Source organism: Cyprinodon variegatus, unplaced genomic scaffold (assembly GCF_000732505.1).
Source record: "Cyprinodon variegatus isolate N-32 unplaced genomic scaffold, C_variegatus-1.0 Scaffold395, whole genome shotgun sequence".
Classification (NCBI taxonomy): Eukaryota; Metazoa; Chordata; class Actinopteri; order Cyprinodontiformes; family Cyprinodontidae; genus Cyprinodon; species Cyprinodon variegatus.
In genome coordinates, this window is record NW_015150848.1 from 180,256 (window position 1) to 197,078 (window position 16,823).

A 16,823-nucleotide genomic window follows, 5' to 3' on the forward strand; every position below is an offset into this window, starting at 1 on the left:
GGAAATACTTCAGTTTCAGTCCTCATTTTGTATACACCACTTTTATAACTACCTCTAGAATTGCTAATGTTTGAGGTAATTTTCTCCAATGTGTGATTAATAATCATTCATTATTTTTACTCCCCAATAGCTGAACTGTAATGGAAATCTGAGAAAACCACAAGAACCTTAACTGAGATGGAAGCTGACCCATAATTACGATTAACTCACTCTAGTGACATAATAAATGTAAAGATAACCAAACGTTTTCGCATTTATCACGAGGGGAAAAAAACGCTCGCGACCCAACGTGATGACGACACCAGCCGAGTCGAAGCCACGTGATTTCTTCACCTGTGCCCAGCCTATTTATATCTTTAGTTAAGTGGAGCCGCCGCGCACATTTAGGTTTTATCATAAGTATTCCTCTAGCAAACTTTTAGACCGGTATTTAGGTATATTTAACAAATATCGGCTTTTGTTTTATTTGTCTGTGCGGCGTTAAAGTGCGTCTTTCATCTCCTACTGTGTGGACTTCGACCTCGTTGAGACACCTGTCAGAAACAAGGAAGTGTCCTACTACAGGCTGCTTGTTTATGAAGCTGAAAAGGCTTGTTTTTTTATTCTTGCTGTAGAGAAACAGTAGTTTTATTCTTGATGCTGACCGTTTAAAGCAATCTGGGTCGATCAGTGCTGTCTAAACGGATAAAGCTGCTTTCCAATCTGCCCCGGAAAAAAAGGTGAGCCGTTTGTTGACAGCAAAGAGATCAGCGGGTGACATTAACGGCTCGGTGTTTTTTTTTTTATTTTTTTTTTTATGATCTTCAATTAAATTGATTGATTAAATAGATTTTTAATAGTCGCATTTATCGCTTCTGGCATAAATATATGTGTTTTAGCTCTTTTATTTGAATATTAGACCCGTTTTATATGAGATGACCTCTCTGTTTTCCTCCGTTTTTTACAGATGAACGGCTTGGACATGGATTCAGCGTCCGAAAATAACTCGATCGTTCACCTGGATGAACCAATTCTTCCGGAGAACATCACCATCATTCGGAACAGTAATGGGTCCCTGGTGGAGGGTGAGATGTTCCTGAACACAGTGACTGCTCAGGCCGTGTCTGGGATCTTTGTCTGGTCCGCCTTGTTCATAACATGCCACCAGGTGAGTTTGTTTCTGCTCCTCTCAATGATCTTCTCACACATCAGAGCAAAAATCCCATCATCGAATAACACTGGAGAGGAACACACCTTAAAGCTGTGCAGCCGCAGTTATTTAGACGTGTAATCAGATCTGCTCAGCTACACCTCCCTTGCCTTGGGACAGAAATATAGAGGCTACTTTTATACTTTAAATAAAGGCTTGAATCTTTTGTGTCTCTACAGTGAATCCCAAGTTTTAAAAACGCTTCTAGTTCCAGACTTCTTGTTTTGTTCTTTGTTTCTTTGAGTTAACTTCCTTTTTTTTTTTTTTTTTTTTTTTTTCATCACTGGGGCAGGGTAAATTGGATTACAAGTACAAAATTTGTCGTTTTTCTCTGTTTTTTTTTTTATTTATCAGCTTTTAAAAAGGGTTATTTCTACTATAAATTAGGGATGCACCGATCCGATATTTTTATCGGTCCAGATATAAAGAAAGAAACAACTAGATCTGTATGTATCGGTGACAATTGACTCGATATAGGGGCCAATCTATTTATTCTAACTCTATGCTATGTTAAATCTTCAAACCATAACACCACCAACTTGACCAAGCTGGATAATCTTTTGGTTTATTCAGGCGCTGTTATAATGGATGTTTAATTTCCATTTGCACTAAACATTGTAAAGAGCTGATGGGTGTTTTATTTTGACTGTCTAGAAATCAACACGTTGAAGCTGTTTTATTTTCTCAATTTTAGCTCCTTCATAATTTATTTTATTGTATTGAATTTGACATTGAATTTTAGATTCCAATTTGCACTGACACTTTTTTCACATGTTGACCAAGTCAGAGAACTTTTGGTTTAAGATTTTGTGTACAGTTTTTAAATAAATGAGTCATAACATTTATATTTGGGTTGTTTCCTATTTTCTTTTTTTAAGAAAAGGGAAGTCAAATAATATGAACGGAAGAATGATCCCAGTTTTTTTTTTTCACGCAATAAAACAGTTTTTTAGGCAATAGTTCAGTGCTGTTTTTGGTATCGGTATCAGCTGACATTAAACTTTAAATATTGGTATCGTATCAGAGGTGAAAAAAGTGGATCGGTGCATCCCTACTATAAATACAAATGGCATCAGGACCAGCATGCACCAGCTTGGGCCTCCTTTATTGTTTGCTTGTTTTAGCAGAGTAGGGGAAACTGCTTGAAACAAAAAAATAGATCTAACTGTAAAACCCGACTTTAAAGGTTTTGGATATGAACTTTCATTTGCAAGCATTCAAAGTATGTCCACAGTGCTGCACTGGCTCATTGATCTTGGGTGTTTGGTTTGACAAACAATGGGATCACTATTTCACTCCAGCTTTATTTCCAGATAGGCTTTCTTATTCTTGCCTAAAAGGATGATGGTATACGAAAGGTCTAACTAGGGAAACACCCTGCAAAGATAAAAAAGATATTGTTGTTGTAGGTGTTGAACAAAAATGTTCAGACATGTTTCATCTTAAAGAGCATTACAGTAACTTTTAAAAGATGCTGATATGCTTCATATAGTTTAAAAAAAGGAATATAGGAGCAGCTTTTAAAGCTTTGAACAATGGGGGATTGTTATCTCTAAATTTAAGCTAAAACTTACGGCCTTTCAAAACTTATGAAAGGCTAAAGATAATTATTTTCCTAAGGTATTAACAGGACATTTTTAACAAATTGTCTTTGAAGAATATTTATCCTCTTCAGGGGTTAGAATATATTATACTTAAGTGACTTTATAATATTCTTTTATCATGGCAGAAAATCACATTAACTGTCATAATTTCTTCGCTTTAATTCGACTGGCACACTGCAAAAAGCTGTGGTTAAGGTAGTAAGGCAACGATGCATCTCCCAAATAATCAAAGGTGTCACATAGTCACAAGTGTCACAAGTATAAATACTTAAGTACAGTACTTGGATAAAAAAAAAATCAGAATCTGTACCTTACTGGAGTATTTTTCTGACTTTTTAGTTACTAGATTAGAACAGGAGTATAATTACTTTCTACTCTTTACTTTCTCCAAACTGGCTCTTTACTTCTCTACATATGGTTAATGACATGTCATAACAGCTGCAACAAAACAGGGAAAATCAGGAAGATAATCTTACTTGGAGTTTGGTTTGTTCATAGAAAACCCTGATATGAAGACATGAGATTGGAAATCATTGCAACATTCATGGATCAGATTCTGAGACAGTCATTCACCATCCATTTTCCCCTTTATTAGATTTAAATGTGCTTATTATGTTCCATTTCAATTTAACACTATTTGCAACGTCAATAATGTGAAAACCAGAGCTCTAAAACTATTAAGCTTCTCATGCAGGACTTCTGTTCAGTTCAGCTCTATATGCTGCTTGACATTTGAACTAAAAACAAAACTAGACAGTCAGTACTTTTATGTTATCTGTAAATGAATAATGCTATTTTGTGTAATTTATGGTAAAAAAATCATTTTACTTTCATACTTTAGTACAATGTAGAACAATGTACAACATTTTTACTTTTACCAAAGTAAAGTAGTTTAATTGGTACTTCCTTTTTACACAATTATATGTGATTTTACTGAAGTAAAGAATGTCAGTGTGTTTGACACCTCTGAAAATATTCAGCTGCTACTTTATTAAAATGACACAAAAAATATTTTTACGTAAAAAGCTGTGTCTGTTCTTTTATTATTATTTCATGCATACGTTATTTTGGCATATCTAGCATTAGTGTGATCTGAAGACATAATTTAAGTAAAAAATAGTTTGTTTTTACTTGCCTCAACCTCACATTGCTTAAAGAAGGCTTGGACCAAATCTCCAGCAGTCAGTTGACAAAAAAAGGTGCACCATGTACAGGTTGCTTTTCCATCACAGAGACACACAGCACAGCCTACCTGCTCGCACACACTCACTTGCACCTATAGGGCGATTTAGAGTGGCAACTCTTATCTAAAATTCATGTTTTTGCAGTGTTGGAGGAAGCCAAGTTCAGAGGTGTATGCAACATGCATACTTATTTCGAACAGTATTTGGTCAGCCCTTCAAATCCCTGGATTCAGATGTCTAAATCACTTTCATGGTCAAAGGTGTATAAAGCCCATCACCTAGACATGCAGACTGCTTCTGCAAACATTTGTTAAGGATCTGGCCGCCCTCAGGAGCTCGGTGAATTCAAGTGTGGTACTGTGATGGGATGCCATCTGCCAGAGTCATAAAATTTCCTCACTACCTAATGCCCTACAGTGAACCGTTGGTAATAGAACACAGTAGAAGTGATTAGAAACAACAGCAACTCGGCCACAAAGCGACAGGCCATGTCAAATCCCAAAGCCACCACAGTGAGTGCTAAGGAACATAAAAATTACAGGTTGACATCTTTCTGCAGAATCGGTGGCTACAAACCTCTAAACATCCTCTGGCCTTTAGATTAGCTCCATAATGGTGTAAATAGAGCATCATAAAATGGGTTACCATGTCAGAGCTGCTAAGTCAAAGCCGTACTTTAATAAGGGCAACATAAAGCATTGCTGCAGTATTTTTCTTTTCAGTAACAAATCAAGTCTCTTTGTCTAACAATTCGATATATCAGTCTGGATTTCTCATTTTCCATTGGATTGCAGCTTTCCACAGTGCATTGTTTCATTTTTTGTACTCAGGAGTTTGATTATTAACCTTAAATGCTTCAGCATGCAAAGACATTTTGAAAATGAAATAAAAAAAAAAGAAACGGCATCAACTTTGTGAAGATCTTTAGTTTTTAAACGTATTTTCTTTTCTGGGAGGGTTTGGGGTTGACCCCTTCTAATTTAATTATGACTGTGCCTTAGTGTGAAAAGCAATGTCCCTAAAGACATGGATGAATTTATAAGTTTTGGAAGAAAAATGGCATGAAAACTAACCCATAGAGCACCTTTGGGATCTACAGGATTTTGAGTGTCTTGCCTCATAAATGGGTATCTGAAAGAATGGTCATAAACTTCCAGAAATGAACTAGCCTTGCCAGCAAGACTGATATGAAGTATACACTGCGTATCAGTCTGGTTAAAGGCTGGTATAGCTCTATTTCGAAGGCAGGAACTAGCAGGGTCACAATCATAAAGTTAGAACCAATAAGATGATGTGATGCAAAAACTCTAAGCGGCAAGGTCTGTTTTTTGTAATTTAGTAATCCATGAAACATGTTAAGCTGGGAATAGCAAATACTTTCTTTTTAAAAAGAAATGACACCAAAGCTTTCTGTTTTTGAGGTTTAAAGTTGGATCAATCTCATTTAGGAACATCAGAAATGGGGTCATTAAAACATTGATCGGTTGCGTCTCCACCTTGCTGTTATGCCTTTTTTATTCGTCCTCCATCTTGCTGTTATGCTAGCCAAAAGGAGCTGAGTGATGCATGTCCTTACCCAACCAGTACCGGAAGCACAATCCGTACCATTGGGTCTTTTGCACATGTGCAAGCAGATATTCATCCAGGTCGCCATAAATAATGTAATCATGGTAGTGAAAGTACTTATTTCTATCCTTAAATCACTAAAGACTGCTACTACAAATCTTTAAAAAAAATGTTATGACTTTACTTATACAATTTGATGCTTTTTACATTTTCTCAGTGTAACAGCTTGTTTGACGTCATCATCGGACATGCTAAGAGTAGTCCGGCAAAATATGATTAAACCATTTTAATCTTTTTTTTTTCAGTTGTTTCTTTCTTTAGATTACAGACTATATACCATAAGGTTATCACAAAAGGAAAAAAATAAAACTAAAAAATAATAGATTGATGTTTAAATCCAAAGCTGAAAAAATTAGCTCACAGAAGTAGCATAGGATCCCATTTCCGACACAGACATGTGATTAAACAGAAAAGATTTTAATGCTTTTATTTTCTCAGGAAAAACATTATTAACCTTTATCACATTATAGTGTAGTAGGCTTACTATTTTTAAGGAGGGATAAACTTAGTTTAGGTCTTTTTTACAAAATAAAATCGAGGGCGACCCGGATGTTTATCTGGTTGCACATGGTATGGATCAAGCTACAGGTACGGATTGGGTAATAAGATGCATCGCCAGATCTTGTTGGATTTAAGGGCTGAATTAGGCTCTGTGTAATTCAGTCAGGCTGGCCAGCCTACAAACAAACCCCTAAACATGGTGTTAAGCCTTTACTAAAGCGTTTAAGCCCATCCTCATATTAAAATATGTGGCTTAAGAATATTCAAAATCTGAGCAATATAATGTATTACAAGTTAAAGTGACCCTTTACAATGCGTTATACATCTTGATTTCATCGACACAAACTTACTTATTTAGTCTTTTTTTACATGTCCTCAAGGCTTGTTTATTTTACACACAAAAGTGACCTCAGATAACAATGAAGGGGGAATAAATCCTATCTGATTTACAATGACTCCAAAACACAGCGAGCTCTCTCTGCATGAAGGAAGTTGATGACCGAGAGAAATAAATGGTTTACCACTGACCACCTTTACCCGCTGCCATCTCATCATTGTTGTAAAATTAGTATTTCCTTGTGTGAGCCAATGTTTCCAACTGTGCAGAGATGATAACTTATCATTATGGTTTTATCATTTGCAGCAAACGTAAAGGAGTGCTGTGTTTCATCTGCAGGGAAATCAGTAGATACTGAGATAATGTTAATAAAAGCTGCTTGAGCCCGTTGATTTTTTTTTTTTTCCAGTTCCCATTTTTTTGTTGTTGTTCAGCTGTAATATTCTGTTTTGAACAAAAATTAATAAAATGTCGAAAAAAAGCTTCCACACAGCATTTCTTTACAGCTTGTTAGCCTGTATTTGTATGCTGTGTTGTGGAAATAATTAACAAGTAATCTGCACATCGGAGAGACACAACAACAGCATCACCCTGTTTAGGGATTTGTAGCTCAATATCCAGCAAATTGGTTTCAATGTTTTTAATATGGTACGTGTTCGGCCAAACACTTTCTAGCAAGACATTTTAATTGCACAAATAAATAGCAAGTTTTCCACTGGGGGAATAGAGTTAGCTTGCAACAGGCATCTTTTGTGTCACATTTGGGGAATAAAACGGTCTGTTGGACCGGAGTTATAATATTGGCAGTGTTTCATCTGACTTGGCTTTAAAGATTGTCTATAAACTGCTAAATGCTCTTTCTGAATACGAACCAGACATTAACCTTAGATCTTTTTTGCTGTGATGTTGCCAATACTTTTTAAGCTCATGTGTAGGTATTTATCCAGTTGGTGTTATTCGTTCCTTTGGAACTTAAAGCATTAGGTATTAAAAGTAGTAGATCACTTTCAACCCCCTTCGCTGGGTTTGCTTATCTTTAGAGGAAAAAAATATGGGAAGGTTTGTTCAGGCTATCTGTGTTTGAAATTTGTTTTTGCTCATGCCGAAGTAAGCTGTCAAGTGAGAAATTGTAGAAATACGTCTAAACTGGAGGCAATTTCTCTGCTGTCGTCAGTGGTCAGTGTTCTGCAATCAGCAGGAACTCCGGTTCTGTTCTGGATTGTCAGCCAAATGGAGTCGATCCACATGAAAAGATTCATCATGTTCCTAATCTCACAGTGATCGGGATTTAATGAGCAGCCTCTAATGGAAATTTAATCAAGCAGCTTCTGTTCATAGAAAATTATTTTTTCATTCTTTGAAAAAAAAAGGTTAATGAAAGAGTTTGCATTTAGCTTATCAAAAGAAATAATAGTTTCCTAAATATAGATCACTCTTCAAGGGTTATTATCAGCTTCCCCAAAGGCTGGCCAGACTTTATCTTGCATTTGAAATCTGTAACTAATTGAAATGAGCAAATTAATATGTTCTTTTATGGGCTGAGATCTATTTATTTATTAATTTTACAGAAACATCCAATAATATTAATGAATTTCAAGAAATGTGCCTATTTTTAAGTACTTGAATCTTTCAGTCATTTGTGCTTTAACAGCAGATACGTGAGTTTGGTTTATTTTTTTTTCTTTTTGTAATGAGGAAAATTTAGGGAGTTGTATTGCATTCACCAAAAAAAAAAAAAAAACAGAAAAAATTGCTGTGTTTTTGTGTAATAACGAAATTATTTTAATAAAAGATAAATAAAATCATTCTCTTTTTCATAATTAACAAGATATTTTTTTTATAAATAATGAAACATTCTGTTTTTCGTAATTGACATGATTTTATAAAAGATAAAAAACATTGTTTTCCATAATGAATGAGTTTAGCTTAAAAACAATAAATAAAAATGTTATGTTTTCCAGAATTGATTAGATCATAAAAAAAAAAATAGATAAATTTAAAAAAAGCCCTATTTTCTGAAAGAAGCAGCTAAACTATGAATAAAAGAGGAAGCTTTGATTTCAGGGACTATTCTCCTGTGTGTTAACAACATTAGGTATTTTGTAGAACTCAGAGGTTGCTGTTAAACTCATTTCTGAGTTGCCTGACATATGCTGTGTTTATTCCCCAAACTCATCAGATGCACCAGGTTCCATTCATGGAGGCCATAGGGGCCATGTGTGTGTCATGCATTTTAAAAGGAAAGGTTAAAATCTTAATCAGCAGATGACAACAACATTGATATGCTGTATTTACCATTGTGTGGATATTCACTGAAAGCATTCTTGCTTAAGCAAGGTGTGCCCTGCCAATTTAAAGCAGGAGTGTTAGGAGGTTATTAAAATGCGGGTTGGGTAATAGTCAAGATATTGTTAAAGCTGTAGTATAATGACAGATAAACAGTTGGGGCAAGTTGATCAGTGGAAAAAATAAGGAGACATTGATTTTTTAAAGTCAGAATTTTGCATTTTATGCTGATGTAGCCCTCATGTAGATTTTTTTTTTTAAGTATCTGTTTTAAGGAACAACAGTTCATAGATGTATCATGTTATTTGTATACCTTATCCGAAAAAAAAAAAGAAGTGACACTTTGACTTCTGAGCAAATGAAGAGAAGACCTAGAAACACATCGTATAACTCGGCAGTAGCTGCAGGTATTTGTTTGACTCAGTCTGACAAAAGAGACATTCATAGAAACAAAACAGAAAGAAGTGCATAGATTTTCAATGAGGGTGCAGCTGAATATTTCTTGATAGAAATAGTTTGGAGTCTGGTCTCGTAAACCTCAAAACTGAGAGCCATAAATCATTTACAAAAGAATCAGGATCACTGGAATTAAACATTTATATATGCAGCATATAAAGGAAGAAGTCTGTCCTTCTCTAATCCAATTCATATATGTGTGTGGGTGTGTATATATATATATATGTATATATNGCCCTAGTATATATATATATATATATATATATATATATATATATATATATATATATATATATATATATATATATATATATATATATATGCGCGCGTGTATCTATCTATGTGTTTATATAGGTCAGGGCTGCAACTACTGATTTATTTTGCTAATTTTTTTATTAATATGATACCAAAGCTTCCATATTAAACCAGGTGAAACTCAAACTTTTCCACTTGAGGAGTTATGGATAGAGCATAATTGCAGACAAAAGTTTTTTTTTTTTTTATCTGCAAACTGTTTACATATTTTTTTTCTCTTTTTTTTTTTTATTTTAATATAATTGCTGCTCTAAGTTAGTTTCTCTGTCAGCTAAAGGCATGTTTTAAAGTCTCTATACTCGGGTTAACGATTAATTGATTACTCAATTAGTTGATTAGTTAGTTTATTATTTCAAAAACTGGTTAAACGAATTTACTGTTTCAGCCCTATTATAGGTGCAATGTAATATTTTCTCTGTTTGAAACTGACATTATTTACTTAGAAAGAATTACTGGAGTTTGACCTAAACTGTGCATATAGGTTTTAGAGTTTAATCACAACATTTAAAATCAATGTCTGATTTCCAATAAAGTTATATATATTTTCTCTTTTTATGTTTTAAAAATACAATACAAGAGGGCCCCTTCTCTCAAATTTTGCCTGCTACTTTGTTCAAAAGATTGTTTCACCCCTTCGCCAAGTCGTACCCTTATTGCAGTATCATTCCACCAAAAATTTACTTCACACCTGTCAACAGACTATTTTTTACAATGACATGTCAGTTTAATTCTCTAAATCATTAGTATTTTACCAAGATTATCTGACAACTGATTAATAAAGGCCTAAATTTCACTGTTATTGGGTTTCTTGAGATTTATATATTTTTTCTTTAATTGCAGTTCTTATTAATCTATGACAGTATTACACTATTATAAAATATATGATAGTCTGTTTTTCAATTCAATATTCTCAGCCACCTAGATTAGATTATATAAAATTGTTTATATTAGCTGGTAAGCAGGTAAGATGCCCCTGAGGTTGGAACAAATGAATGCTCAGTTGGCTTGAAAATGTAATGTCACAGAGGCAAAAGTGTGTTTTCTTCAGGACTTAAAGAATTGGACAAGCTCTATTCTATTGCATTTTATAGCATCTTAAATGCATATATCTTTACTTTTATTCACTCATTATGTTATTAGAAAAACAAAAAAGTTGGATGCTAAGTTTCACATCAGAATTGGGTGCCATAAAGCTAGCACAAATGGACATATTCATGGTCATGGTGATTTCATCACAGTATCAGCTAATGATGCTGTGATTACCTGGTTATTGGAGCCAACCCTTGCTATGAGGTGTTTATTACAATCCTCTTTTGATTCAGAAATGATGACGTTTGATTTTATTGCTCCATCTTCTTCCATAAACAGAAACAAAGTTCACAAGTCATAAATTTCTATCTTAGTTATTTGGTTGTCTTATTATACCCTTTAAATTATTCTTTCTAATAGATTTATGTTTTGTTTTTTAATTTCAGATCTACACACACCTCAAGTCCTACACTGTCCCCAATGAGCAGCGCTACATCATCCGCATATTGTTTATAGTGCCAGTTTATTCCTTTGACTCTTGGCTCAGTCTCCTTTTCATCAGCAACGACCAGTACTATGTGTATTTCGATTCTGTTCGAGATTGTTATGAAGGTAGGTGTGAACAACAGTTTGTGATCTACTTGGTCTTTCTTTTTTTTCTTTACAGACAGGTGTTTCCCTGCCTTCATAGTTGTAGCAAATGCCAAAAACTGAAAGACAATGGAGTGCCTAAACTAGTTTTTCCTCTCTTCTGACTTTCTTTTATATTCATAGAACTCATTATTCGAGGTGTAGCATTTCTAGGAGGAGAAATGTAATGCATACTTTGCTTTTAGTTTTAATATAGTGTCATTATTGAAGTGCTGAAGTCTGCTGTACAGCTAAAGTACAGATATCTGTTGAATTAGATAGTTATGGTTGCTAAATTGTAAAGATAACTACTCTGCAAATTTAAACAAAAGCACACTGTAATGTTAGATTGTGTAGATTACAAAAACGTTGAAGGCTACTGTTAGAGCTGCACCGGAAAAAAGCCATTAGCTCTTGCAGCTAAAGCATAATGAACCTTCTCTAGACACGATACCATCTGCATTTGCTTCATTTAATCCTCCCTTAAATAGCAACAAAGGATTATGAAGGGATTTTCAAGACAGAGAACCATTAGAAAGGCTTTAGTGTCGAGACTGAAACACCTAGTGGTTGATAAAGTAGCTGATTTTAGGTTTTGCTTTGTGAAAGTTTAAATCATTCCATAGGAAGTTTTTTGAGTTTTGCAAGAAAGTAAGACTTGCAAAGCGTATAGTTGAAATGATGCAGCAGAAACATATTTGTTGGCTTAAAAAAAGTCTTCTGTTTTTCAGCTTTTGTTATTTACAATTTCCTGAGTCTGTCCTTCGAGTATCTTGGAGGAGAGAGTGCAATCATGTCTGAGATTAGAGGGAAGCCTATACAGTGAGTATGCTCTGTGCTGTTATACAACTGAAATACACATGTAAGCTACACACTGAATAATTTTGCTTACAAAAAATATGCCAGTTCAGGACAGCTAAATTAATTGGCTAAACTTTGCTATGCTTACATAAGCTCCGTTCTGTCTAGAGATAAATCAACATTATTATAACATTCACTGTGAAAATCGGAGTTGTGAACAACTCTCTCTGGTGGCAGATCTTTTTTCTTTCAAAACTTGAAACAGTTGATTGTCTTTGCTTTCTGGCAAGAGGGCACAAGTTCTTTTCCAGGTTCTTAAGACCAAACTGACAATAATGAGGCCTTTTAAGTGGAAAGACGTCCAGCTCTTATTTTGTCAGTAAAATTCTTCCTTGTTGGTGTGAGTCTGTTGCAAAATAAAAACATACATTTAGACTCAGTTATCATAAGATTTTGAATATTGTGGAATATCCTAAGCTAAGGATTAAGCTGATGCTTAACTCCAAGTTTAATAGGATTTTAAAAAGCTGTGCTTCAACTGGAACAACCGTCCTAATGGACTGAAAACCTATGGAGGCGGAGTTGCTGTGACTCAGTGGAAAAAGCAGTTGTGTTGCAATTTGGGACTGTGAATTTGACTCATAGTGCAACATCACTTTGAGTGGTCGGCTTGACTAAAGTGACACTACAGTGATGAAAATAAGTATTTGAACACCCTGCTATTTTGCAAGTTCTCCCACTTAGAGCTCATGGAGGGGTCTGAAATTTTCATCATATGCACATGTCCACTGTGAGAGACATAATCTAAAAAAAAAAATCCAGAAATCACAATGTATGATTTTTTTAAAACTATTTATTTGTATGCTACAGCTGCAAAAAAAAAAGTATTTAAACAGTTGAGAAAATCAATGTTAATATTTGGTACACTAGCCTTTTCTTGTAATTACAGAGGTCAAACGTTTCCTATAGTTTTTCACCACGTTTGCACACACTGCAGATAGGATTTTGGCCCACTCCTTAACACAGATCTTCTATAGATCAGTCAGGTTTCTGGGCTGTTGCTGAGAAATCTTGATATTCTTCTTCCAGAGCCACTCCTTGGTTATCCTCGCTGTGTGCTTAAGGTCATTGTCATGTTGAAAGACCCTCAACCCATCTTCAATGCTCTAAATGAGGGAAGGAAGTCGTTCTCCGATATCTCGCAACACATGGGGGGGCCCTGTCATCCTCTCCTTAATACAGTGCAGGCACCCTGTCCCATGTGCAGAAAAACACCCCCAAAGCATGATGCCACCGACCCCTTGCTTCACAGTAGGGATGGTGTTCTTGGGATGGTGCTCATCATTCTTCTTCCTCCAAACACGGTTAGTGTTAGTTCCATTTTGGTCTCATCTGACAACATGAGTTTCTCCCATTTCCTCTGGATCATCCAAATGGTCATTGGCAAACTTAAGACGGGCCTTGACATGTGCTGGTTTAAGCAGGGGAGCCTTCAATGTCATGCATGACTTCCAACCATGACGTGTTAGTGTATCACTAACAGTAACCTTGGAAACAGTGGTCACAGCATTTTTCCAAGTCATTAACCAGCACCTCCTTTGTAGTTCTGGGCTGATTTCTCACCTTTCTTAGGATCATTGAGACCCCACGAGGTTAGATCTTGCACGGATCACGAGTCAGAGTGAGATTGACAGTCATATTTAGCCTCTTCCCTTTTCAAGTGATTGCTCCAACAGTGGACCTTTTTTCACCAAGCCGCTTGACAATTTCCCCATAACCATTTCCAGCCTTTTGAAGATGTACAATTTTTTCTCTAGTATCTTTGGACAGCTCTTTGTTCTTGGCTATGTTAGTAGTTGGATTCTTACTGATTGTATGGGGTGAACAGGTGTCTTTATGCAGCTAACATCCTCACACAGGTGCATCTAATTCAGGATAATAAATGGAGTGGAGGTGAACATTTTTGAAGGCAGACTAACAGATCTTTTAGGGTCAGAATTCTAGCTGTTAGACAGATGTTCAAATACTTATTTGCAGCTGTATCATTCAAATAAATAGTTAAAAAGTCATATATTGTGATTTCTGGATTTTATTAAATTTGTTTTAGATTATGTCTCACAGTGGACATGGACATGCACCTATGATGAAAATTTCAGACACCTACACAGAACAACTTAATTTTTGCTCTGAGAAGGTTATTGTTTGGGTTTTTTTCAGCAAACTGCATGTTTTGAAGTCTATATTTAAATGACATTATTTGATCACAGTAATCAATGAATATGTTTCAGTACTACTTTTTAGTCCTTTTTTTCCTTTAAAATTATGTCTTTTTGATTGATTTGTAACCGCTTTGTGTCTATCTTGTGTGCTGTTTTTTTCCAGTCTTTAAAATTATTACAGCTTATAAAAATATTCATAATAATGATACTACTTACAGGTTTTTTCCAAACAAATGCCAAATACTTGAGTGATTTACCAATCAAATCTACAGCAATGATATCCAGTGCTGATTTTATTATTATTTTTTTTTTTAAGGAAAAACTTAATGTAGCTGAGATGTTTCTTCTTAATTATCTGATGCTTTTTAATGGCACCTGCATGAAGTAAGCAAATTGCAGACATTCCACTCGACAATGCAGCGCTTCAAGACATGTTGCATAAATCCCAGAGACAAACACCAGGGCCCTCAATCCCCTTTTTCAGCAGAATCATTTCAGCCGTTATTTCCCCCTCATTACAGCGACCCAACATTTAATCAAAAAATAATCCAAGTGCACTCTAGTGACATAAAGGCTGGCTCATAAAGCTGATTAGAGGCATAGAACAACAACTGAGACAAGATTTTTTTCAGACTATTGTACACATTTTGCTTTGGCTGATTGTCACTCTTTAAATAGTCTGTCCCACATTTTCTATTATAGTGTTTGTGACATTTTACTGTGTTTTAGCTGCTCTCTGATGAGTGGGTTTCTAATCTGGCGTTGCAAAATAAATCAATATTTTGTGCCGTCTACACAGGTCAAGTTGTTTGTATGGGACGTGTTGTCTGGTTGGAATGAGCTACTCCATCGGCTTTTTAAGATTCTGCAAACAGGTAAGCTTCTGTCCTCCCTCCCCTCCAATAAAACCATTTGCACTGAAAAAAAAAAAAAAAAGCATACAGTTTGCATTAACATATTAAAAAAAGCCTAAGCTGTTAATTTGGTGCCTCTAAACTGCTTACAATTGACAGTTGGTATAATTGGATGTTCTGTGGGTTTAAAAAAAAAAGGAAAACGAAACTAAAGCAGGTGAGGAAGGGTGAAATCACCGTGATGATGTGCACAGAGAAATGATGCGACCTGTCGGTGCAATGCTCCAACTGCGTCTTGGGATGCAGCACAGGCTTCCTCTGTAACGCTGATGGATATTGGATCTGAAAGATGTCTTCAGAACAAAATGCAGGGTGAAAAGGGGTGTTATTTTTTTGTTTGGTTTTGTTTTCCCCATAGGCAGATGATAAAGGGTTTGCTTTGACAGCGTTAGGTACACAGCCTTTTAATTGAAAAGCTTACAAATTCTCTCTAGAGGCATAACTGAGAGTGGTAAATGATATTTCACAAAAAGTAAAACTAAATGCTTATTTAATGTTATCACATATATATTAGTCCATTTACTCCTTATTTCTGTAAAGTTTGTCATCAAATGTTTTGCTGTTGCAGTTTGAAGAACATTATTTTGCTTTTAGAAAATCCTATTTCTCACAGCTCTTCTAAAATAATGAATTCATCACATTGTTATTAATAATAGCTGATTTGCCCGTCAGGATCACTGTGAAAGGACTGTTGAAGGGATTCAGAATAATAATTTTGGCTTGCACATTACAGGTGCCCCTGAATTAATTATAACATCACCCAAGTTAATTTCATTTCATTAAAAGTGAAACCTGTACCTTACTGAGTGATTATACGCTGCTTGCTGTATCCCAATAATTTATTTTTTGTCATTTTGATGGCCATGGTTTACATCTAGTGAAAAAGTTGAAATGGATAACCTGAAAACTGAAATCTTACTCAGGACCAATTAAAAGAAAAAAAAACTTTGACACAAAAACTGTTCTGGATGGATAATCATGGGTTGGACAACTAAGTTGACAGTCTTTGGCACCTTCCACAGTAGGGAAAGCTGTATTAAATCAGAGTACTGAAAAAGTTGAGTGAAAGGAAAAATAGCACCAGGAAAACATTCCTAGGCAACAGAAATAAATACAGCAACACCCTTAGAAGATTTTGGTGGAGTTTCACATTGCCCATATCCAGAGGGAATTGTTTACAAGAAACCAAAAAAGACACATCTAATAGATGGTATCCAACTGTTGGATTCCTGGAGTTCTTGAACTGTAAATCTGGTCTTTGAGAAGAAAAAAATGGCTTTTGTGATTAAATTAAAGCTTGCATTTCAATTTAAATCAAGGTCCCAAAGGCTAGAGCTAGGATTGATGAGTCACAGGATGCAAGTCACTTGAGGTTGCAAATGTTCATCTGCTGTGTTTTATCTAGTTTGAAGTTAGTGCAGCTGTCTACCTGGGAGTTTAAAAGCTCCTGTTTGTCTGCCTATAGGCTTCAAGATGATGTAAATTTTCCATGCCTACCTGCATTGGTAGAGGAATTTTTGAAAGGTTTACATTTCTGTTTTTCTAAACTCTGTTTTCTAACATTTCGATAAAACTCTGATGCATATAGCCTTGAGGGGTTGCACATTTTCTTCAGAGGCAATCATTATTGTCCAGAGGTCTTTACAGGTGCTGGTCATAAAATTAGAATATCATGAAAAAGTAGATTGATTTCAGTAATTCCATTTAAAAAGTGAAACTTGTATATTATATT

General features: G+C 35.2%; 1 protein-coding gene across 1 annotated transcript in view; it reads left to right on the forward strand.

Annotated features, from left to right (window-relative positions):
• The first annotated feature begins 347 nt into the window (after window positions 1–347).
• tmem184a (transmembrane protein 184A) overlaps window positions 348–16,823 on the forward strand; it is a 28,474-nt gene continuing 11,998 nt past the window's right edge. Inside the window, exons 1-5 of the mRNA XM_015387460.1 lie at window positions 348–719; window positions 947–1,147; window positions 10,974–11,139; window positions 11,889–11,979; window positions 14,977–15,052. Coding sequence (XP_015242946.1) covers window positions 947–1,147; window positions 10,974–11,139; window positions 11,889–11,979; window positions 14,977–15,052 — 534 coding nt within the window. The 5' untranslated portion in view covers window positions 348–719. The remainder of the gene's footprint in view (window positions 720–946; window positions 1,148–10,973; window positions 11,140–11,888; window positions 11,980–14,976; window positions 15,053–16,823) is intronic.